Source organism: Plasmodium vivax, chromosome 4 (assembly GCF_000002415.2).
Source record: "Plasmodium vivax chromosome 4, whole genome shotgun sequence".
NCBI classification, from domain to species: domain Eukaryota; phylum Apicomplexa; class Aconoidasida; order Haemosporida; family Plasmodiidae; genus Plasmodium; species Plasmodium vivax.
Genome location: NC_009909.1, coordinates 600,291 through 623,844, shown reverse-complemented (window position 1 = coordinate 623,844; position 23,554 = coordinate 600,291). Strand labels below are relative to the sequence as shown.

Below are 23,554 nucleotides of genomic sequence, written 5' to 3'. Positions count from 1 at the left end.
TGTGTGTGAGGAGAGGCAGTACACGTATACACACACGCATGCAGCGCGTTAGAAGTTATCACGTATGACCTGGCATCTCTCAACAGATTGGCATTCCACCGTTAGGCGAATTTACTTTTGCTTTTTTTCTCCCCATCCAACCCCCAAATAAAAAAAAAAAAAAAAAACATGACTACGGATAATTGGAACTTGCTATATATGTACAACGCTGATGATATAGGAGTCTTAACCCGAGGGGGAAAGAACCGGGGAGTTCCTCAAATCAGATCATCTGCATTCCGGGGGAGTGAAGAGGCGTTTGGCCGCACAGATGCGAGGGTATATCAGGACAAGATCAATCAAGGCACTGAAAAGGAAGAAGTTGCAGTTGAGGTGAAATGCCCAAACAGGAAAGAAGTCACACAGGTGCTACGAACCAATAGTGAGGGGAAAAAAAAAGAAGTTGTTCAAATGCACACACTGGGTTACCAGCCCAAGTCAAAATGTTTATCCTCCAAACTTGAGCACATCAAAAGTGTAGTTGCAAATTTGGTGAAACGTGAAAATGTAGTTTATCCTGATAAGGTTGCTTTCCCTGTAAATTCAACGCATCAGAAAAATGACCATACTGACCAGATGTGCACACTATCGAATGAAGAGCTGAAGCTCTTTTTAAAAAAAAGGCCACCATGGGGGAGGCGAATCAGCAGGGAGAGGCACTACAGCCATCCAGATGGTACCTTTTGCGAAGCTGGGGCGGAAGAAATATGCCTTGTAAAAGGTGCAACCCGTTTGGGGCCCATTCGTGGGAGTAATGGATCCCCCCATGTGCCACGTCCGCATGGGGAGAAGAATAAGGAGAAAAAATTGTTCGTAAGGGGAAACCCCAATGGGACCCCCTCATACGCACCACACGAAGGGATAGAGGTTACACGCGGTAGTCACTTTGAAGCGATGGGCAAAGCGGAAATCCAGCAAACACATATGGGGGGACCACCACCCCACGGTGACTACAACGAGGTGAACGGAGGAACATTCCACTTTACCAGTGAAGGTAACGGAGGAACCAGGGAGAAGTACCCACCAGGTGTAAATTGCAAAAGTGTCTACACACATGGGTTGGAAGAAGGGGTAGGCCGAAGCAGTCCCATGGTGGGTCATCCCCAATTACTCCAAAATTTCCCCCACGGGACTGCTAACCCCTTTAGTTGTGAAAAAGAAGACGTCACTGAGGAGGGGGCACCCCGCGTTGCATCACCATCCTTCGCCGATGAACCACATGTCGATGTGGCGCGGGAAACACCCTCGACAAATAAGCAGCATGGCAATTCTTCATCTGTTAAAAATTCACCAAGTGGAAGTAGCGAACGGGGGGACAACAGGGGTATTCGGGCGAGCGGTAAAAACGGAGCGGCGGGCGAACATCACATTGAGAAGAGCAGTTTGGAGGTACCCACCAACGCGGAACATATCAAAGAATTAAATAACCCATTCGAGGGTTCCATTGGCACATTGTTCAGCGTACATAATTCGTTTCTGTCATCGAGGGCGCAGGAGAGGCAGCGTTACGATGATGCGAGCGGTGGTCGCGTGGTGATTAATTCTTTGGGGGGGGATAAAAATGGGCAGTTGCGTGTGCGCGGTTCCCCGGGAAATTTGCCCTTTCGGAGGATAGAGGAAGTAAAAAGGGGAGAGAAAAAGAAAGTGAAGGGGGAGAAAAAAAAAAAGAGGTGCGAAATTACCCGCAGTGCACTAGAAGTGGAAATTGCCCCTTTTGCCCAGGCGAGTGGTGGCGGTGTGAATTCCTCCACAGTTTTGGGCGCGAAGAGTAGGGCGCGCGCAGTGTGCGTCGCCAGGGTTGGAAGTGGAGAAGGTGGAGAAAATGAAGAAAGTGAAGAAGGCAGAGAAAGCGGCGGAATTGTCGCTTTTTGCGGAGCGAGCGGCCAGATCGCTGGTGTGATGGGCAGGGATCCCGCTCAGCCCCACAACTGCCGCTGCACCGCATGTGCTACCCCCTCGGGTCGCAGTGATGAGCAAAAAAAGTGTCGCCAGGGGGGGGGCCCTACCGCACGGGGTGTCGTTTCAATTTGCAGCAAGGGCAATCGGTGCGGTGGAAAAATGGGCAATAAAAGGGAAGCTAGCAGGGGGGGCAGTAGCGCCAGCGATAGTAGCGACTGCGTTGACCGCGCTGATGGCTCTAACTGCTTCACCCGCTTCAACAGCTCTAACTGCTTCACCCCATCTAACCGCTCCACCCGCGGCAACCCTTTCACGAGCAAATCCCGCTCAAATGCCGAGGAAAATCGGGGGGCACGCCACCCTGAGAGAGCAGAAGAATTGTTTCCCACGCACCTCGGGCGTAGAATTAACAGCAACAGTTCGGTTAACATGCTGGCAAACTCTTCCATCTGGAGGGACTTGCGAAATGGAGAAAGTGAAGTCAGCCGCTGCGATGGAGTGATTCCACGGTGCCGCGAGGGGGTAGGCGGCATGACGGGTGGTATGGCGGCTGGCGATGGGGAGAGCGGGGCCCCCCCGGGTAAGTGGCGCAATGAGAAGTACGCACCGCGTTGTGGAGATGATCACAGGGGGGTTAACACCGATGGCGTTCCTGGGGAGGGCCCCAGTCGCGAGCGAGTGAACCTCCCGAGTAATGACGAGGACGCGCTAAACAGCTTCGATGTTACATACGAATGTAGCAGTATAGCGATGGGGGAGGATGAGCAGCAGGCCTTCTCGAGCAACGACATTCTGGTGAGGGACATTGAAGAGTTTAAAATGGACAAGTTTTTTTTTGAAGAAATTTACACATACAGGGTGAACGAGAGGATGGACGAGGGTGCATCCAGTGCAGTCGCCCCAAGCAGCGGTAGTGGCGTTGACCGTGGGGGGGGCACCCCCGGGGCGAACCCCTTCGAGCGGCGGGTCGGAGACGCGCCCGGAAACTTCCTCTGCGACGAAGCCCTGCGAGGGGCAGATTTGACCAAACTGGTGTTACACAAAAGTTGCTACGAACACATAAATGACGAGGTAAAAAATTTGATGCGGGAAGAAGACGAGTACCAAGTGGAGATGAACGTGGGGCTCATGTTCCGGAAGTACATCCCCATGGTGATCACTTTGGCCTGCAACTACCTGCTGATTAAGCGCAACGAGCAAAACATAATCACGTGCATCCCATATGGCAACATTCTAAACGTGAGCATAGTTAAGAGGAGCAAGAAGAAGAAGGACAGGTACCTGTTCAAATTGATGTACATTTTTAAAAAGAAGGACCACTGCGAAAAGAATGTTACTTTGCTATTCCGGGCGAGCAACATGGAAGTATTCAAACAGATTAGCGGCAAAGTAGAACCTAGCAGCAAAGTAGAACCCACTTGTAGAGCGAACCCAGCCAGAGGCAGGGAGTATCTGACCATAGAATCGGTTCACTCCTACATGGTGGAGAAGTACAAACGGGTTTACCTCCTCTATTTGATGCACCTGCTGCAGATAGTCGATAGGGTGTGCAGGCGGCACGTTTTGAGGCGCGCCTTCATCGAGTTGAAGACCAAATGTGATTACGAGAAGGGAGTTGAAGAAGGAAGCAAGCAACGAGAAAGGGCACTGAAAAAGTTGGCAGACAGGCTACAATTCTACTTGCGAAAAAAAGTGCAAAGTTATTTTAACGTTCTAATGATAAGAAGCTACGAAACGAATTTTGTTTCCTACCAAGTGAAGACCAACGATTTGCTATTCAATTTGCTGGTGAAGGAAAAAAGTAGCTACCAAGAAATTGTAGACCGGCAAAGTGTGCTCCTTCTCTTTCACGTCTTGTCCAATTTATACAAAAGAAGGATGAGCAGCTACCTCCAGCTGTTTGCACAGAAAAATAGGACCCTAAGTAGGAGGAAGAGCGCCGTTTCTTATTCACTCACTAGGGTAAATAGCATTTTGGTAAACTACGAGCGGAGGATAAAGGGGTGTTTCTTTTCCAAGCTGAAGTTCCACTACGACTACGTGACCAATTTTGTCTTCACCATGTTTAGGGTGTACCTTCGGCGAGTGTTCCTCGGGTACATTCGCTTGCGGGACAACCGAATTGGCAAGAAGGTCTCCGTCGAGAAGAATGTCTTTCGCGTCGTTCGAGTCATTTCGAGGATGGTCCAACGGCAGAAGTACTACGCCTTTTTACAGCTACAGAAGTTTTTTTTTCACCAAATGGAGCGGAAGAACAAAATCGCCTGCGACAATTTAATGTACGCAAATAATGAGCTTTGTCAGCACTTGGATAAGGCCACTCTGGAAAAGGGGATCCACAGGGCGGAGTGTTTCTATAAGATGAAGATGAAGGAGCACTTGCTGAAGTACTTCTTCCTATTGAGGGGCCCACACGTGGGAAACGTCGTGCAGGCGAGCACCCCCGTTTTGAGGCACTGCGGGGTCTTTTCCTTCGTTCTGAACAAACTCATGCAGAGGAAAGTGCAAGACTGGTTCTTCCTCTTCGTGCTGAAGACGTACCAACATAACAATAGGAGCAGGCTCCTCTACGCGACGAACAGTTTGGAAGTGCTGCTCTCCAGCAAGGAGCAGTCCAACGTCATGCACCTCCTGCGAATGAACGAGGCTTACCCCTGTCTCTTTCACTACAGACACTTGACGAAGATAGAAATTTTCACCCACAGTTTGGATCGCTTCGTCACCTTCTGCAATAGAAAATGGCTGCTCAACTTTCTCCTCAAATTGCATTGCCTCAAATATCAGGAGCGCCTCGTAAAGGTGTACAGATGCATCGACAGTTTATATAAATTCGTGCGCGTGGTCAACAGGCAGATGCTCGCGCGTGTGGAGACCCCCTTTCAGTTACTCCTCCTCAATGCGCGCGTCAAAAGGGGAAGAGCGGTTGCGGACAAATTCGGGGCCGCCAAAAAGACGCAGCTGAAGTTTAAGTACTCCAAGGCGACCTCCTCGCCCCTGCTCGCCCCCGACCCCCGCGGCCTCTGCGGCCGCTACCCCTACCTCTTCTGCAACTCGGACATATCCCCCGCGCGGGCCACCCTGACCGGTAGGGCGGAGCGGCGGGAGCGGCATGAGCGGTGCGATCCGTTTGAGCGGCGTGATCGGTGGGAGCGGATCGAACTGATCGAACTGATCGAACTGATCACACCGCTCACACCGCTCACACCGCTCCACCCGTTTGACCCACTTGAGCACGCGCGGGAATGGCAACATCGCAGCTCGCCTCCCCCCCAACTGCGAACCGCACCCATTTTGCTCCCCCCACACACCCCCGATGCAGATGACAAATACTCGCTTCTCTCCGACTCCGCGTCCAACGTCCTTTCCTACGCCTACGAAGGTAACCGGGGCGCCGTCACTCCGCGCAGACCGGCTACTCAGTTGAGCAGTTGCCCCGATGATATGCCAACTGCCAACTGCCAACATGCCAACTGCCAACATGCCAACCGCCAACATGCCAACCGCCAACATGCCAACTGCCAACATGCCAACCGCCAACCTGCCAACCTGCCAACATGCCAACATGCCAACATGCCAACATGCCAATCTGCTATCCTGCCAACATGCTATCCTTTTCCCCCCCCTTAGACATGGACAAAATTAAGCGCAAAATTTACGACTTCAACAACCGAATGAGCAACGTCAACTTGTAGCACCCCGAGGAGAGCGAGAGAGGCCGCGCCGTTCCGCCGCCATCACACACGCGGAGTGGATTGCCTTGTCCGATGGTCAATTCCGTTGATGCGCCGCTGACCAATTCCGTTGATGTACCGCTGGCCAATTCCCTCGATGCGCCGCTGACCAATTCCGTTGATGTACCGCTGGCCAGCGCCCTTTGTGCCACCCCGTTTGCCATTTTTTGCGGCTACTCACCCGATTGTATACATCCGTCTAGATGGTTCGAAGCTGTGGAGGAAGATTCCCCGCAGCGGCCCCCTCTATTTCGCTTTCTCTCTATCTCCCTTTTTTTTCTTTTTTTTGTGCGCATATGAGAGATGAGCATCCGACTGCCTCTGCTTTTGTTTGACGTTCGAGGTGGCGCCTCGCTGCAAACAAGCCATTAGGCGCGGCCAGTCTGCGTGGGGGAGTCCCCCCGGCTGCGTCATTTGTCTTTCTCTGTTTGTCGATCACTGCCCAATTCACACTGCCTACTTCTTCACAAAAAAAATCCTCGCGCAGGTGTATAATGGGCAGGGCACATTTCCTCTCATTGCATTTCCTTCATTGGAACATTTGACACATTAAACGGTTGAGCAGAAACGACGAGAGGGTCACTTCCCTTCGCGCTGTCTTCACCTGGGATGCGGCAATCACCCCGTCCTGGCCCCCACAGGGACCTTCTCACGGAGACCTTCTCACGTGACCTTCGTTTTTACGCCCCCCCCGCTTGCCACTTAAAAAAGCTTGACGTCAAAGGAGTTGCCACAGGAACACTTGGAGGAGAGGTTCTGAATATTCTCGAGGACGAACTTCTTCGCAATGAGACTGTTGGTGTAGTCTATTTTGGAGTTCCTTAGCATTTCCGCCGCTCCTTTGTCAATCACCACGAGGCACTCTCTATTATAAACGACGAGGTCCTTCTCCTGTATGTTTTTTTTATCGATTAGGGCAAAGGAATACTGGAAGCCTGAGCACCCCCCAGCTTCTACGGACACCTTCAACGCTTTGGAGTTTTTGTATTTCAAATTTATTTGTTTCATTTTGTTCATTGCGTCGCTGGTGAGGTGGATGATTTGCTCGCCTGTATTTGCAATAGTATTTGCATTAGTATTTGCATTAGTATTTGCATTAGTATTTGCATTAGTATTTGCATTAGTATTTGCATTAGTATTTGCATTTGCACTTGCATTCGGTTGGGGACTTTCCCCCTTGGGGGTTGAACCATAGGGCATCTTCTTAATGAGGGCGCTCCGAAATTTGGGCGCGCGGTTTCCCCTTAGCAGGTGGAACATTTTGCCCCTCAAGTGGGTTGGCCAACCTCTTCTGTTTTGCACAAGTGAGGAGAGATGCACATGTATGTGGGTAGATAACCCTTGGCGGTGTCCATTAGCCCTCTTCGATTTACTGCTCTACAACAGGGGGGAAGGGGCGTCGGTAAGCTTCTCTACTTCTGCCGGGATTAGCCGTAGCGCAGATTTAAAACTCCCCTTGGGATACCTCACCAGGGGAAGCGGCTCAAACTGTTTTAACAAACGAAGAGGGAGATAAAAGGGAAAAAAAAAAGGGCCGCATTCAAATGTGACAAAATGGGGTGCCAGCCCCTATGTGTTATGATCCCCGCATCAGTTGGTCGCTCGAGGAGTACGTGACTGCCCTTGCGAGAAGGGGCGTGCTGCACGACGTTACATCGGTAAGCACACATGCGCACATGCGAACATGCTTACATCGTGCGAGGAAGAATTTTTTCAAATTCGAGGAGGCGCGCGGCACATTTGAAGTTAAAGAAGCGCAGTGGTAGCGGTGGCAACGGCAAAGGAAGATGCTTCGAACATTTCGGGAGCCTCCCCAAACGGCCGCAACAGTGTGATCATTTTCCTGGGCAATTTTTCCCGCGCGGAAAAATCAGGGGAAGGAAAATCGCGCCCTACACGCGTGTCGTGGCTTCGAAAGGGATGGCCAAAAAAAAGCAGAAAAAGGGGAAAAATGCCGCACGTCTGCTTCACTAAAGATAACGGCCTGCATAAGAAAGCGCTTCACTTTCTGCTTCACTTTTTTTCCCATTCGTTAAACCCATTGAGTGAAAATTTTACGAAGCGGATGAATAACCCCACAAAGGCGCAAAGGGCGAACGTGTGTTTTTTTTTTTTGCCATTTTTTTTTTCAACCCCCCGGAAAAAGGCATGCTGCTGGACAATTACGCCCATGTGCGTGGTACGCCTGTTCGCGCGGATCGCGACGAGGCAACCTCAGTGGAAATGAAAATATCGCGTCCACCTCTTAAGATAGCCGAAAAGGGCACACGAAAAAGAACATAAGAATAGCATAAAAGTTACATCAAAATGTGGGCGAAAAAAACCGTGTGCGGTGTTCGCACGATGAGTCTATTAAACAACAGCACCGGGGGAGGCCCCACGACGGCGCGCGTTAATGCTAGTTGTGGGTGTGAAGAGCATCACGGGCGCAAAAACTAATGTGGGCAATGGTTACGCGTATGCAGTGGAGCAAAAATGGGTGCCGCGGGGATGGCCAAAGAAAAACTTTTTTGACGCAAGGCCATCGGCGGCCTACATATTTCGCACGCGGGATAAAGAACTGAAGGTGGCGCGGAAGCACCATGGGGGGAAACGCGGAAAAACGAAAAACAAAATTGAACTGATTATTTGCCACGTCGCACAAAATGATCATTTTGTGGCTTTTTTTTTTTTTTTTTTTTTTTCCCCCCATTTTGGCACCATCCCAACCGCGCTACCACACCCAGTTGGGGAGAACCCCTCCCTTCCTCCTTCATCACATTCCACAGTAGACGCACTTATAGTTGTTCGCAAAGCGCATGAGGCACCTGCCGATGGACGTGTAGTGCTTGCACAGGTCAATATACTGCTCGCAGTTGTTCCTGCAGGAGACGTCTGCCAGGGAATCCAGGGAGTAGGTCCTCAGGCAGGAGTGCTGCTCCTTGTACTCTTCCTTTCCTGCAGGGGGGTTGGAAGTGGTGATGGGTTGGAAGTAGTGACGGGTTGGAAGTAGTGACGGGTTGGAAGTAGTGACGGGTTGGAAGTGGTGACGGGTTGGAAGTAGTGACGGGTTGGAAGTGGCGATGCGTCTTGTGGAGGGCGACGAATCGGTGAGGCGGGCCGCCCATGCGGTGAAGTGCTCCACGGCTACACGGCTACGCGGATCCACCGCTCCCCCCCGGAGGCCTACTTTTCATGAAGATGTCCCGCTTGAACTGCGTGTCCCCGATGGTGACGACGAGGGAGGTCTTGAACACCTTTCGGCGGATTTTTCCTCCGCGGTTGTCATTCATGCCCTCGTTGCCGCGCTCCGCGCCGTTGGCATTATCCATGTGGGGGTAGACGTAGTCCCCCCTGAAGGGATCAAAAGCTGGCGCGTCCCTGTCATCGTCATCATATATTTCATTATACTTGGGGTTATCAAAGGGGTTGTTATCTGCCCGGCCATTGGGTCGGTCCTGTTCTCTATTCTGGTTGTACCTCCTGGACTGCGCTCTGTTATTGTCTCTATTAAAGATTGAGTGATCGTAGCGGACCTTGTTGTCTGTAGAGGCTAAGTCTTTAGGAAGCGGCTTGGTAATTTTCTTCCCATTCATTTGGAGCAATAAAGGGAAGGCATTGCACAGCACTGCACCGTTACAATTGGGAGGACCATACATGTCAACTTTAAAGTTTCCTTTGTCTCCCCAGTGAGAGCCCCAGCTGTTTCTGATTAACCAGTAGGAGCTTTTCTCTCCAGAAGGTTTTATATAATCACCATATCCTATTAACGTCAAGGCATGGTCAGGAGATGCTTTATATTCGCAGTTCATCATGACCTTCTCCCCATCATGGTCGAAACTTAGCTTCTCATTCACCTCCATGGAAACGAACAAGGACCCCTGGTCCATTATGTAGTCCTTAATTAAGCTAATAAGCTCTTGCGTCTTTCCACTTCTTGCATACTCATGAAAGGAGATTTTGAAATACCCTCGGTATAGGTACCCATTTAGAATTCTAGTTAATGGGTTGACCTTCTCCCAAATGTTTGCCCATTTGGCAGTGGACTCAGGACAGTCTGCCCCTCTCAAAGGTTCGTTATATGGGACGTCGTAGGAGGTAGGAAGCATCCCCGTTTTGTCTACGGTATCCAGGTAGTATGAGAGATGTCCCCCTTCTCTACAAATGTTATCGTTGTAGTGGCCTAAGGGGTTTTCTTCGTAGTCATCCGAGTGCCTGTTTCTGCAGAGCGTGACGTACTTGACGGAGGGCTCCGCGAAGCCTAGACCCTTCCTGCACCTGTAGGCGGAGATTACTTGCGAGGAGGCGAAGGCCCAGCAGTTTCCACATGTCCCCTGGTTGAGGACCCGGATGCTGTGTTCGCACTCGTTGGGGTCCGAGAATCTATCGCAGAATTGCCGGTTGCAATTCGACTTGTAGCTGTAAAGGGAGCTCATGAGGGACTTCACCTCGTAGGGCTTGAACAGCTTCCTCTCTGGGATGATGCCTACCGAAGGCACATCGTTGTCCTTGTAGCCCGCCCTGTCCTTCGTCCACTCTGCAGGATTTTTCAGACACAGCGCTGGGTTCTTCAGCGAGTTAATAATATGCTCCATGTTGTTACTCTCCCGCATGTACATGTTAATAATTTTATGTATGTGCCTTTCTACCTCTTCTACACTTGCCTGTGTGTGCTTCTTCGCATTTTCGTAGTTATCATTAAAATTGGAGTACAAACAGAGCTGCATGATTTTCTTGTGGAAATCTTCGTTCCTGTCTTCTGCTGCCGGCACTGCATTTTTCTGCCTCTCCAGTGATATCTTTACGACTTCGGAAATGAGGTCGTCTACCTTGCCATCCGTTAGGTAGTCCTATTGGAAAGAGAACGAACGGTGTGAAGCGACACGGATTACTTCACTTCGCTGCTGCGGAGTGGCCAGGTTTGCCCTTCGAATGGGACACTCCTAATTTTAGCTCTTCTTTTTTCCCTTAATTTTTTGGTAGCGCTAATCCCTTACATGGTCCTTCATCTCCACGAAGGCTCCCTTGTCCCTGGAGGTCTTCAGGAAGTTTTCTAAAAGGGTGAGGCGAAAAGGTGTGCGTGTGGTTGGGGGGTGATCCAAAAGAGGAGTTAAGCGGTAGGCCGGCATGCTCACTAAATGGCCGCTTCTACCCCACGCGAACCTGTCTGGTGGGTACACGGCTGAATGTTATAGTACTTCTCCTCGCACTGCAAACACTTTGTCAAGTTGCTCGTCCCAGATAGGAAGCAGTTCCGTATGGCTATGTGGCATATTTTGCAGTGCAGCATGCCGAAGCAGTTCACTAGGATGTTGGTCTTGACTGCGTGGGTGAGGTGATGGGAGGGGGGAAAGGGCAACATGTTTTCGGTTCGGATTTGCCGCCCCCAATTCGCGGCCCCCACTCACAGTTTGAGGTGCGCGCGTGGAGGTCTAGGTTCAGCAGTGGGCCTACAAGTTACGCAGAGCAGATGTCGCGCATCAACCAGCAGGGGGAGGAGCACACTGAAGGCATCCACACATGTAAACACACGTGTGTGGGCGCGTGGTGAACCGCTTAAAAACGCCTGCGGGCTGTAGGAACCCTACCTCTCTTCACCAAATGGGCAACCAGGGCGAACAGGACGTACTGCGCGACCTGATTTATCTTCATCGTAGACAGGAGTGAAGAAGGGGTAGAGATTTTCCGTGTGACGATCGGACTTGTCCTTTACCGCTTTTCTTTTGGATGCGGTGGTGGCTCTTTGGGCTAACTGGCGCGGGTCACTCGAAGCGAAAGCGAAAGGCTTATGTTGGGGCGAAGCGTCACGCGGCGTCAGTCAGGGAAAAAGCGGTAAAGGAGTAATTTTTAAAAAGGAAAGAAACGAAAGCGATAGAGAACAGACGTAATGGAAAAAGCAAACTGAATAGACGCAACGGACAAGACAAAATTAATCTACGCAACGGATAAGACAAACTTAACGCTGCAAACAAAACAAATTGAATCAACGCTGCAAATTGAATCGATGCTGCAAATTGAATCAGCGCTGCAAACTTAATCGACGCAGCTAGTGCGTGCTTCCTCCAAGGGGCCCTCGTTGCAGGAAGCGAATCGCGCCAGACGGACACGTACACACGGGCATTCCTACACGCATGTGCTATCGCCGCTCAGCTGTGCGCTTGCCGCCGTGCCCACATGAAAGGGGGACACGTGTTACATAATGCTGCAGCCTCGCCAGCACATGCGTGAGAAGGTGAAAGAGCAGGAAGGTTTCCCCTACCAATCGTGCGCGTGCAACCAACGGAAACAGGTGTAACTTCAGTTAACATGATGTAGACACTGGAGTGTTTTGTTACACACAGAGTTCACGTGGTGAAGAATTTGCCTCAAGCGACAATTTTTTTTTTTTTTCTGTTCCTTATATGTATATATATATATATGTATGTATAATGTCAGCCCACTGTTGGAAATAACTGTCTTGCCGTGAAAATGAGCCTTCCCCAAGGGTTGACATTTGGTCCAGATTTTTCACGTGGGTGAAACCATGCACTGCGCGCAACGCGTTCCACTTGATCAGCCCCTTCGGTCATTTCTGAGCCTTTTTCAGCCATTTTTAGCAACTCTTAGCCATTTTCAGCCATTTTTAGACAATTTTTTTTTTTTTTTTTTTTTTTTTTTCCCAACTGCATGCAGCTCACCGTTGCGCCAGAACACCCAGAAGAAACACCCCTCCTGGGAAGTTCCTGCCTCGTTCAGGAACATAACTTCAAAATGTGTTCACCTCACAATTTTAATTTTGCAGAAATGGGCATCCGCGAATTTTAAAAGTGGGAATGTCATGAAGGTTACAGCAAAACGCACACTCGTAAGATTAATTCTGCTGGCTCTGCCACTCCCACTTGGAAAAAAAAAAAAATAAAAAATAAAATAAATAAATTCCCATGCAGGAAGATCCACAAATTAACCCCTACGTGATATGTAAGCTTTCCATTGAGGATCCCCCGCAGTGTTCATTTGGTACCCCACCCCTCCTTCAATTTATAGAAACAAATAACCAGATGGCACGTATCTATTCCAGATGTGCACACAAATCAGATGCTAAGATAAACCCAGGGGGGGGATATCCGCATGGGGATGCTGGCATGACCGCCTCCATTCCTGTTTACACGTGTAAATGACCACGCGGGGTAAGCCTTCTGCCAACCCCCTAACTTCCGTTAAGTCGATGAGCTTGGAAAATGCCAAGCGTGAGTTACAGCCAACTGGGCGTAATTTTCACCCCACATAAACACTTCCCCATGTGAGCATCACCTCGCAGTGGGAAAAAATAAAGACAACACAGCTGCGTTCACAATTTTATAACTCTTCATTTTGCAGTTCTGTTAAGTGGAAAAAAAAAAAAAAAAAAAAAAGAAAAAAAAAAAAAAAAAACTTCTAACCTGTGTAATGCATGCGCGGAAAAGTACACACTGGGGTGGCTCCTCGTTGGTATATTTACCCAAAGGGGGATGTTAAAAAAAAAGGAAAATGACGTGAGGCCCCCACGCAGCCGCATCAGCCGAAAAGTAACATCAAAATGGAGCGGCGCGCAGGAGCCATCTCCGTAGAGGCGGCTGCGCTTGGGAAGGCTACCCCCCCGATGTTCCCGAGGGCCCAGTAGTAGCGCCCTCCCCAGACAACCTCATCCACCGCAACCGCCGCAATCACCTCATCCACCACAACCGCTTCACCCACCGCGTCATACGCCACTACATCCGAACCGCGCTACACGCTGCAAAAAAGGCAGTTGCTCCCCGTGTACATCTTAGTTAAGCAGTAGCCGGGGGAGTAGTGCCCCCTGCAGGCGGGCCAGTTCTTGAGGCAGAATTGCGCGCACTCCTCGTGCCCCTCCTCGTCCTTGGCGTAGATCCTGGAGCAGCTGTGCGAGCCTTCTATTTCGCTCAAACTGCCGTACGTCACGAAGGCCCTCGTCATTTTGGTCTCCTTCACATATTTCAAAAGGTGCATGACTGGGATGTTTTTCTCGCCCGAGTTGTCCGCGGGGATGAGGGAGCCTACACCCCCCGCGTGCTGGCCCTCCCCAAGCGTCACGTTCTGCGGCGTCACGTTTGGGGGGTGGGCGGCAACCGAGCTCGTTTGGGGGGCGTCAACGGACCTCGTTTGTGGGGCGACTACATCGATTTGTGGGGCGGCTACATCGATTTGTGGGGCAGCTGCACCGATTTGTGGGGCAACTGCACCGATTTGCGGAGCAGTTATACTAGATTGCGGCGTAACCTCACTCGTTTGCGACGAAACAGCACTCTCTTGCAACCCTCCCGGGGCTTCATTTCCTGCCTGGCCACCCTCCGCGACTTCTGCCTCGCTACCCTGTGCTCCTGGCTGATCCCCATTTTTAGCGGCCTCCGGAGTGGGCGTTTCAGTCTGTCCTGTGACTACCGCTCCTCCCGCCTGCCCTGTCACCACCGCCGCTCCCTTATCAGCACCCTTACCGTAACTCACGTAGAAAAGGCTGTGCAAAAAGTTGGGGACGTACTGAACGAAGTAGCTATAAATGGACCCCTCGTCCTTCTTCGGGACTTCGACGATGCCCAGGTCTATCTTAAACACAACAGCCGTGTGGATGAAGTTCCGTTTGCATCCCTCCGGGCCGTACATGTCAACCTTAAAGTTGCCTTCATCTCCCCAGTAGTACCCCCAGCTGTTTCGCACAATCCAATAGGACCTCTTCTCCCCACCAGCACTGATGTAGTTACCATAACCGATCAGGTTAGCGGCATGATCTGCATCCTTATGGCCACATAGGCTGTGGACGACTCTTCCATTAAAGTCATAATCGATGACATTGTTGGTTTTTATGTAAATGATAACGGAGCCTTTGTTTTGAATTTCCCTTTTGAGGATGTCTATGAAGAGGTCGATGCTGTGCTCAAAGCGACTGCTTTCGTAGGAAACGTACCCGAGTGTTTGTGCAAACTGATTGGGTCTCTTATGATACAGCAGTTTGGTATCCCCCCACAGGTTGGTCCACTTGTTTCTTTTATTGGGGCAGGAGTTCCCCGCGTCGCTATAGCTGTAGGGGAGATCGGACTCTAGAGGTAAAAATCCCGTGTCCTTAACAATTTGAAGAAACTCTGTAGGGTTAGAACCCACGTTGCATCTATCTTCTGGCTTCCTCTTCGAGCAGTTGGCCACAAACAGAGCGGAGCTGCGGAAGTGGCCATACCCTCTCATGCACCTGATCGTTTCTAAGTGTAACTTAGAGGCGAAAATCCAACAGAGCCCGCAATCCCCTTGCTCTTCCACTTCTATATTTGACATGCAACTCGTTTTATCTTTCCACCTATCACAGTACTCATTGTTACAGTATTTGCTCTTTTTAAAATAGGGGGATTTAAATTTCATTTCGTTGGGAGGCTTATCCAGGTGGATGACTCCGTTGGTATCTTTAGCGAACGCTTCATCATTCAGAGCGCTTTTTTCCTTCTCGATTTCTTTGAGGAGTTCCTCCGGGGGGTACTCTTCTGGGGGGTACCCTTCCGATGGGTACCCTTCTTCCGGTAGGGTCAACCCCCTCTTGTTAAGAATCCACTTGTCGATGTGCTTGATGCATATGGCTGCGTTTCTCAGTTTGTCCTGAAGGGTCACCACGTTTTCTTCGCTATGCATTCGCAACAGTCGAGTCAAATTTCTGAACGTTTCCTCTTCGTTTGCCATCTGGTGGTTGTTAAGAGTGCCACTTGTGTCTACCTCCTTCAGTAGGGTACAATAATTGGCTAGCTCTTTCTTCAAATTTTCGTCCACTTCCTCCGGGGTGATGAGCTCCTTCTTTTCCTCATCTTTATCTGATTTGTACACTGCCTTTAGTATCACGTCTATGGACTCGATCAGTTTGTGGTCTGCAGAGTTGGCGTCTTCTTCTTGAGCTTTAATCGGCGTGTCTTTCTCGATCAACTCCTTCGCTTCACTCGAGACGTACTTGAAGCACTCGCTGTCTTGGGCCAGCTTCTTCTCCAACAGGGTGCAGTGGTAGCAGTGCTCGATTTCGAGGCTGCCGCTGAGGAAGCAGTTCGTGGCGATCGCGCTGCACTGGGCTGAGTGGAACACGTGGTTTAGGGTTAGGGTTTAGGGTTAATGTTTTAGGGTTAAGGTTTTAGGATTTAAGTTTTAGGTTTAGGGTTTAGGTTTAGGATTCAGATTTTAGGGTTAGGGTTCAGATTTTAGGGTTAGGGTTTAGATTTTAGGGTTAGGGTTCAGGTTTTAGGATTTAGGTTTTAGGTTTAGGGTTTAGGTTTAGGGTTCAGATTTTAGGGTCAGGGTTCAGATTTTAGGGTTTAGTGTTTAGGGTTCAGGGTTTAGGTCTAGGGTTAAGTTTTTAGGGTTTGGGTTTGAGTGTATTTGGCGATTTTTCTATAGGATGAGTGAGTGTATGTTCATTCCTTGTAATGTCTGAGGATCATAGCAGCTGCTTTTTTCTAACTCACCTGGCATGCCGCTGCCAATGTCGTAAAATTTGCTTTCGATTATCTTCGACTTGGCGTTGGCTGAATGCACTTGCACGGAAGTGAAAGGCCTCTCTAGGGTAGGGAGTTTGTACTTCTTTACATCTGCTTTGTTGCCTATAAAGGGAGGAAAAATGCACATGCATGATGGGGGGGGAAGTCTGGAGCAGCAGGATGGTGATCACTTCCCCTGTGAGTGAACCATGCGTTGTAAAAAAAGGGAAGCTACACCCCCTGCGTTTTATCCGCCTCACTGCTTCTTTTCTTTTTCTGCTAACCTGGAGCTGCCCCTTCCCCAGTGACCTTCCACTTGAGTGTCAAAATATCATCGCTGGTGTGCACGATTAACTTAAAGCTGTTGTTGGCTCCTTTTTTGCAATCGTTGCTCAGGTTGCCTAATTCTATTGAGGTTATGGGTCCAAAGTTCGGCCTCAGCTGTATTTTGTTCTCCGGCGGTACCGCATAGATCCATAGATGTGGCGAGAGGAACACTCTAAAGGGTTCCTTACACGAACCCGTAATTTTGATCCCATTAAAATGTTTCAACAGGGCTGATGTTATCTGTATGCCTTGCTCCGCATCGTCCTCGGCCTGCGTAGATGCTGCGCCTGCGGATTCGGGCTCGGTGGCGCTGGATGGTGATTTTGTTACGTCTGCCGCGTCTGTTGTTTCTGCACTTCTGGGAGGCAGGGCTGTCTCCCCATCTGCGGGTGGGGAAGCGATCCCGTTCGCACTCGAACTGGAAGGCGGGTCTGCATCTTGGGAGGCGGGTCCAGCGACTGGCAGCGATGGGCCTCCAGCACCCGCGTCTGGACCCCCTCCTTGGGGGGGACTCGCTGTGTGGGGTTTCTCCCCCACCGGGGTCTCAGGCGGCCCATCCCCTGCACACCGCGTTACGTGCGTGCCCAGGGCTACACCTGAGAGGGGGGAAGGAAAACAAAACAAAACATATATATGAGTATACTTGCGCAACACCGCAGCGGAGGGTCACACGCTCATGCTGGTCAAGTCACCGCTCGTCTGTGTGCAATTGCTTAATTGCTTCTTTTTTTTTCCCCCCCATTACATATTGTCAAAAGGAAGCAAAGGCGAGACACCATTTCGTCGTACTGCCTTCAAACTAGATTCGTTGAGACTTCACATACACGGAAATGCATGCGCGGCTTGGTTCCCCAGTTACACACTTGGTTTGACTTGCATGAAACATAACTGGCGTGTGTCCTTGCTCGTGGGGCGAAGGGGGTGTGCGCGCCTCTTGGCTCGTTCGTCCGGTCCGGTTGCAGTATGGGGGCACTACTGTTCCAGTTTGGCCGCTCGCACTTGGTTGCCACTGTTCCGGTTTGGCCGCTCGTACTTGGTTGCTACTGCTCCAGTTTGCCGCTCGCACTTGGTTGCTACTGCTCCAGTTTGCCGCTCGCACTTGGTTGCTATTATTTTTTTTCCCCGCCGTGTGCACTGTTGCCTGTTCAAGTTCGGTTCGCCAAAGGAAACGCTCTGTAACTTTTTTTTTTTTTTTTTCCCCGTGCACTAGCGCTCTCACGAGTTGAACGCCCGGCGGTGACGCTCCAATTAGCCAAGAAAAATGCTGCTTTGTCGCCCCCCCCCCCAATGGGGAAAATAGTGTACACCTTTATGTTAAAGCAGGACCGATCGAGGGTGTCCTCTTCACCAGAACAAAGCGGTATGCCCCCTACCGTTTACACCTCCCTTGCAATGTGCAACGCGGACATATGCACATTTGCACACCTGCTCATTTGCACCCTGCTGAGGGAGTCCGCGCCCAATTGCCGCTCTGTACTTCGTTTGACCTGTCCGATGAGTGCTCTCTCCCCTTCGCAGGGGAAGTGGCACACCAGGTGACTCATTCGTGGGGACCCCCCGGAGGGATACAAAAAATGAACCCATTTTCCGTTTCATCACACGGGACTTCTTCCCCCCCCGCTGAAGCGGAGAGGGCTGAAGCGGAGAGGGCTGAAACGGAGAGGGCTGAAGCGGAGAGGGCTGAAACGGAGAGGGCTGAAACGGAGAGGGCTGAAACGGAGAGGGCTGAAGTGGAGAGGGTTGAAGCGGAGAGGGTTGAAGCGGAGAGGAGCGAAGTTCCAGTGGGGCTAATCGCCACCTGGGGGAAGCCAATTCACGCTTACTAGCACGTAAGTGTGCACAAAGCTAATTACGTTGTCTCTAAGTTTGTCAAAATGAAACGTCACGGAGGGGGGAAATTATTTTTCAGGGCGAAAAAAAAAAAAAAAAAAAAAAAATTACAAGTGCCCTTTCGAAGGAACGCTAATTAAACACACGCGTATGTTTACTAAAAAAAAAAAAAAAAGCGAAGCGGCAAAGTGGCGAAGCGGCAAAGTGGCGAAGCGGCAAAGTAGCGAAGCAGCGAAGCAGTGAAGCACAAAAAGGGGGTGCTCACACTTCGGAGCTACTCTTCTGACCCCACCTCACACATAGCAGAAGTAGCAGTTGCCGCCGCTATACAGCTTGGCAAGGCAGTACCCTGGAGAGTAGTGGTTCTTGCAGCTGTTCCAGTTCTCCTCACAGAAGAGCTTGCACTCGTCCAGCCTGTCTGGGTTCTTCGAGTGAGCCCTTGCGCAGCTGTGGTCATTTTGCGTCTCGCTTATATTTTCATATTTCACCAGCCCCCGGACAATTTTGGAGTTTTCAATGTGCTTCAGCACGTGCAGAATTTGGATCTTTTTCTCCGCTGATGGGCTCGGCTTGGGGCTTTTGGGAGGTAGGCCGGAACGCGCGATAGAGGAGGCACCTCCAGTGGCACCTGCCGTGGCGGCGGCTGCATCTTGGCCTGAAATTTGCTTCTTCTTGGAGCCCTTCTTGGACTTGGTGCCACTTCCACCGCCGCTACCGCCGCTTCCACTTCCACTTCCACTTCCACCCTCCTCGCTGCTTCGCGCCCCCTGGAAGACGGGCTTCTCCTCGCCGTCCGCCTCCTCATCGTAGTTGTTAAAGTAGAGGCTGTGGAAGAAGTCCGAGTTGTGCTTGGGGAAGTAGGTGCGGTTGAGGTCCACGTCCTTATTGGGGATGTCTATAGCGCCCAAGTTCACCTTAAAAACGACGGCGGTGTGAATGAAGTTATATTTGCATCCCTTCGGGCCGAGCATGTCCACTTTGAAGGTGCCTTCATTGCCCCAGTAGTAGCCCCAGCTGTTTCTAACAATCCAGTAGGACCTCTTGACCCCCTTCGTATTGATGTAGTTACCATAACCCACGATGTTCGCTGCATGGTCAGGCGTTTTATCACCGCACATGTTGTGCACCCCTCTGCCGTTAAAATCGTACCCAATAACATCCTTCGTTTTGATGTAAATGATTACGGAGCCTTTGTTTTGCACCTCCCGTTTTATGAGGTCAATGAAAATGTGCATATTATCCTTAAAGTGCGAACTTTCGTAGGAGATGAATCCTTTGTAACTCATAAAATGGCCATACATTTTGTGGAAAAGTAACTTGCTATTGCCCCACAGGTTGATCCAGTTCTCCTTTGGCGCTGGGCACTCATTCCCTGCGTTCTTGTGAAGGTAGGGGTGGTCGGCTTCAAGGGGCAAAAATCCTGTGTCCTGCACGATCTTCAGAAACTCTATCGGGTTAGACCCCACTGTGCAGATATCCTTTGGGTTCCTCTTGGAGCAGTTGGCCACATACAAAGCGGAGCTGCGGAAGTGGCCATACCCCCTCATACACCTGATCGTTTCCAAGTGCAACTTCGATGCGAACACCCAACAGAGTCCACAGTTCCCTTGCTCTTCCACTTCAATGTTTGAGATGCAACTCGTTTTGTCCTTCCACCTATCACAGTACTCATAATTGCAGTATTTGCTATTTTTAAAATAAGGAGACCTTAACTTTAACTCCTTTCCCGCTTTGACCAAATCGATGGTTCCATCTTCATCCTTTTTGTACATGTCCTGATCGAGCAGTTTACCTTCCCCTGCATGTTCTTCCTCCTCATCATCGACCACTTCCGTAGGGTTCCCTTCAAGTGCGGCTTTTTCCCCCCCTTCTGGAAGCACCAATCCTCGTTTGTTTTCAACCCACTCGTCTACATTCTTCAAACAAATTGCCGTGTTGCGTAACTTATCCTGCAAGGTGATGATATTCTCTTTAGGGTGCATACTTAGCAGTCTTACCATGTTATTGAAGATGTCCACTTCGTTTCCCAACTCGCAGTTATCTAGAGTTCCCTTGACGTCCATTTCTTTTAGGAGCTTACAGTAGTTCAGTAGCTCCGCTTTCAGAACGTCATCGAAGTCATCCATGCTGATGAGGACCTTCTTCTTATTGATCGTATCTACTTTATAAATGTTCTTTAGGATGATGTCAATGGACTCGGTGAGCTCGTACTCCTTCGGACTCAGTTCGTCTTGCCCCTTCACTTTGGCGTTGCTATGTTTATCCTGCAGGTCCTTCGACACGTAGTTGAAGCACTCGTTGGAGGTGGCGTCTCCGCCCTGCACCAGCAGCGCGCACTGGAAGCACTTATCGATGTTCACGTTTCCGTTTAGGAAGCAGTCCGTGGCGATGGCGTTGCATTTGTCTGCAAGGGGGGGGAAGCGGCGTGGATGAGCGGTGTGGGTGAGCGGTGTGGGGGAGCGGCGTGGATGAGCGGTTTGAATGAGCGGTGTGGATGAGCGGTTTGCATACGCAGTTTGAATGCGCAGTGCTGCTATGCGCGCGCCGCTTCTCGCGCGGAACTCACCCGGGATGTCAGCGCCCAGCGCGTAGTTCTTGCTCTCGATTAGCCCCGCCTTCACGTCCGCCGTGTACACCTGTATCGAGCTGAAGGGGCGCTCCAGCTGCGGGAGTTTGAACTTCCGCACGTCCGCCTTGGTGCCGGCCGCTGCAGGGGGGGGGTAGAAGTGGGGTACATGCAGAAGTGACGATTGTACAAAAGTAAGGGTCAGGCAGAAGTAAAGTACGTGCAGAAGTAAGATACACGCGGGAGGCCGCTTTTCCGACTAAGTTTTACCCGAGTGGTCCGACGATGGGAGCACCTTCCACTTGAGCGTCAAGATGTTCCCCTTCAAGTAGACAATCAACTTGAAGTTCTTCCCCTCCTCGCACTTATTCACAATGTCATCGGCGTACTCAAAATCGACCCTCGTGTTATCGTCGAAGAGGGACTCTATCTGGATGATGGAGTTCTTTGTTAAGGCATAGATTAGTATGTGCGGCACTAGGTACACTCGAAAGTAGGACCCACACGAGCCCGTAACTTTCACCCCTTTGTAGTTTTTTAATAAGGCTGATTCTACATGATGTGGGCCTTCATGGGGGGCATTCGATTTGGTGGTACTTCCTCCGAAAATGTCTACTGCTGTTTGGTGGCCCTTCTGTGTTACTCCACGGGCGGACGATTTCGTCTTTTGAAGCCCCCGTGAGGGAATATGTGTGTTCCCTGCTTTCTTGCCACTGGAGTTGCTGCTCCCTCCGGTAGCGTTATTGCTCGATGGGGGAGAGCCACCCGTTGTTCCTCCCACTTGGTCTGCACTCCCCGCACTGTCATTCTTAGATCCCCCGCCTTCCAAAGTGGGGGGCATACTAAACGATATCGTTTTGGTTGGAAAGGATATCTCATCATTATTGGACCCATCATTTGGGGGCTTGTTTTTCGAAGGGGGGGCGGAGTTGCTCCCCCCTCCACTTGTTCCTTTGTTGCCCCCCTGGGTTACATCGTCTATCTTATGCGCTTCGCATATGGTGACATTGGTGCTAGTCAAAAGGGCTGCAATAATGGGAAAAAAAAAAATAAAGTAACGGGTGGGGGTAGGGAAAAAAGGGGGGTTTCACCACACATAGTCTCACTCGCGAATACACCTCTGTGTACGGCTATGTACCCCACGGCATGCACTTTCCACACATTGAACGCTCATTTTGGAGAGGTTTCCCGGCCACCCAACGTTCGGTGGGTCGTACTACACGCACAACATGCAGTGACATCCACCCATCATGTTTGCTGTAACTTTTTATTATTTTTCCCCTCCTCAAAAGTACCTAAAATGAGAATGAGCGCCGCGGGTCGTATCCTCATTTTGCTCCACTGAAAAGTTGCTCAGGTGTGGTATGGTATTTGTTTAAGCCTTTTTTGTGGGCCTTCTTTGTTGGGACTTTTTTATGAGGCCTCTTTTATTGGGCCTCTTTTGGGGGCCTCTTTTTCACTGAAGCCTTCTCTATTCCTCCTTGCTTCGAATTCGTTTACTCTGCTACTACTATTACTATTACTACTATTTTATTATTACTATTTCGTTTATTTATTTTTTATTTTTCCCTTTCCGTATGCGTATTCCATTGCCTCAGAGCGTTTTCTTTACCTCCCTGTGCCAACTGAACGTGACAAACTTATTTGTGAGTAGTTTTGCTAGCGATTTTGCTAGTAACTATTCTAGTGATTATTCTAGTGATTATACTAGTAATTATGCTAGTGATTATTCTAGTGATTATATGGTGATTTTTTTTTCCTTTTTTTCTCCCTTTATCTATTCTAATAAAGTCACCATTCTAAAGAAAAACGTTCCTTTCGACGATCGACACGGGGAAAAATTTTTTTTTTTTTTTTTTTAGGTGGTGCTTTAACGTTACCCAGGAGAGTGACTTCCTTTAATGTGTATTGTATGCGAGTCTCCTCCTACCAGTTCAGCGAGCGATCAAACATAATTTCGTTCATGCATACTCACCTTCATCATGCGGCAGGATGACTTTTACATGTATGCATGCCAGTGAATTAACCCTTTCAGCTGTACCAGTGGTGATGCGCCCAAGCGTTGTATACACGGCTAGCCACGCGCGTGTCGATTGGTTGGAGTAAATCTAGAGCACCGTTCGAATGTGCACAAGGGAGAGGGAGGGAAAAATGGAAAGACCAAAATGAAACAACCACCCTTGCGTGCAGTATCGCCGTACATCCCAGGGGTGGGGGGCGCGTTTTTACACGCCTGTTTTTTCTCCCCTCGCGCATGCGGGGTGGTCTATTGCACAATTGTGTGTTTTAGAGGGGCAATTTGAGCTAACTGGGGGAGGAAAAAAAAAAAAAAAGGAAAAATCGGGAAAGAACAGGAAAGAGTAGGAAAAAAATTACACAATTAATGCCACTTCGCCGCTTCTCTTCCCCGTTAGCGTTCCCCCCATCGTGGCCGCGAAATTGCATAGCAAAAAAAACGCATGAGCGACATATGATTGATGTGCGCGCGGCAGGAAAAACACGAAAGAGGGGTTTCAATTAAAAATGCCTTAAAAGTGATGATTAAACGCCCAGATGAGCGTCGCGGAGGACCGCCTTGAAAGTTCACCCTCCGGATGAGAGGCCCACTCTGTTATCACCATTTCGATCAAGTTGGGGGAAAAAAAAAAAAAAAAAAAAAAGCGACAATTGAAAGGTTATACAGTAGTGCATCGTGTAGTGTACCAAGA

General features: G+C 50.0%; 5 protein-coding genes across 5 annotated transcripts, besides 8 other annotated features; 1 reads left to right on the top strand and 4 right to left on the bottom strand.

Moving 5' to 3' along the window:
• Positions 1 to 168: 168 nt before the first annotated feature.
• PVX_003780 (hypothetical protein, conserved) lies at positions 169 to 5,630 on the top strand (the record flags this gene model as incomplete). Its single annotated transcript, XM_001612945.1, has 3 exons — positions 169 to 5,023; positions 5,258 to 5,317; positions 5,566 to 5,630. The coding sequence occupies 3 exons, from the start codon at positions 169 to 171 to the stop codon at positions 5,628 to 5,630; spliced, it is 4,980 nt and encodes a 1,659-aa protein (XP_001612995.1).
• On the bottom strand, positions 5,630 to 6,929 carry PVX_003785 (Iron-sulfur cluster assembly accessory protein, putative; the record flags this gene model as incomplete). Its single annotated transcript, XM_001612946.1, has 1 exon — positions 5,630 to 6,929. One exon carries the CDS (start codon positions 6,927 to 6,929, stop codon positions 6,372 to 6,374), a length of 558 nt encoding a protein of 185 aa, XP_001612996.1. The 3' UTR covers positions 5,630 to 6,371.
• Positions 6,930 to 7,971: 1,042 nt separating this feature from the next.
• Positions 7,972 to 7,994: a microsatellite.
• Positions 7,995 to 8,424: 430 nt separating this feature from the next.
• Positions 8,425 to 11,300, bottom strand: PVX_003790 (serine-repeat antigen (SERA), putative; the record flags this gene model as incomplete). The annotated part of the gene is made up of 5 exons (XM_001612947.1): positions 8,425 to 8,606; positions 8,839 to 10,498; positions 10,646 to 10,701; positions 10,812 to 10,970; positions 11,237 to 11,300. 5 exons carry the CDS (start codon positions 11,298 to 11,300, stop codon positions 8,425 to 8,427), a joined length of 2,121 nt encoding a protein of 706 aa, XP_001612997.1.
• A 387-nt stretch (positions 11,301 to 11,687) lies between these two features.
• Positions 11,688 to 11,717: a microsatellite.
• A 202-nt stretch (positions 11,718 to 11,919) lies between these two features.
• Positions 11,920 to 11,946: a microsatellite.
• Positions 11,947 to 12,658: 712 nt separating this feature from the next.
• Positions 12,659 to 12,699: a microsatellite.
• Positions 12,700 to 13,391: 692 nt separating this feature from the next.
• Positions 13,392 to 16,833, bottom strand: PVX_003795 (serine-repeat antigen (SERA); the record flags this gene model as incomplete). Its single annotated transcript, XM_001612948.1, has 4 exons — positions 13,392 to 15,721; positions 16,112 to 16,246; positions 16,408 to 16,760; positions 16,781 to 16,833. The coding sequence occupies 4 exons, from the start codon at positions 16,831 to 16,833 to the stop codon at positions 13,392 to 13,394; spliced, it is 2,871 nt and encodes a 956-aa protein (XP_001612998.1).
• Positions 15,381 to 15,662: a microsatellite.
• Positions 16,834 to 18,004: 1,171 nt separating the features above from the next.
• Positions 18,005 to 18,028: a microsatellite.
• Positions 18,029 to 18,573: 545 nt separating this feature from the next.
• On the bottom strand, positions 18,574 to 22,178 carry PVX_003800 (serine-repeat antigen (SERA); the record flags this gene model as incomplete). Its single annotated transcript, XM_001612949.1, has 4 exons — positions 18,574 to 20,684; positions 20,847 to 20,987; positions 21,117 to 21,872; positions 22,142 to 22,178. The coding sequence occupies 4 exons, from the start codon at positions 22,176 to 22,178 to the stop codon at positions 18,574 to 18,576; spliced, it is 3,045 nt and encodes a 1,014-aa protein (XP_001612999.1).
• Positions 21,993 to 22,031: a microsatellite.
• Positions 22,179 to 23,125: 947 nt separating the features above from the next.
• Positions 23,126 to 23,147: a microsatellite.
• Positions 23,148 to 23,554: the final 407 nt, after the last annotated feature.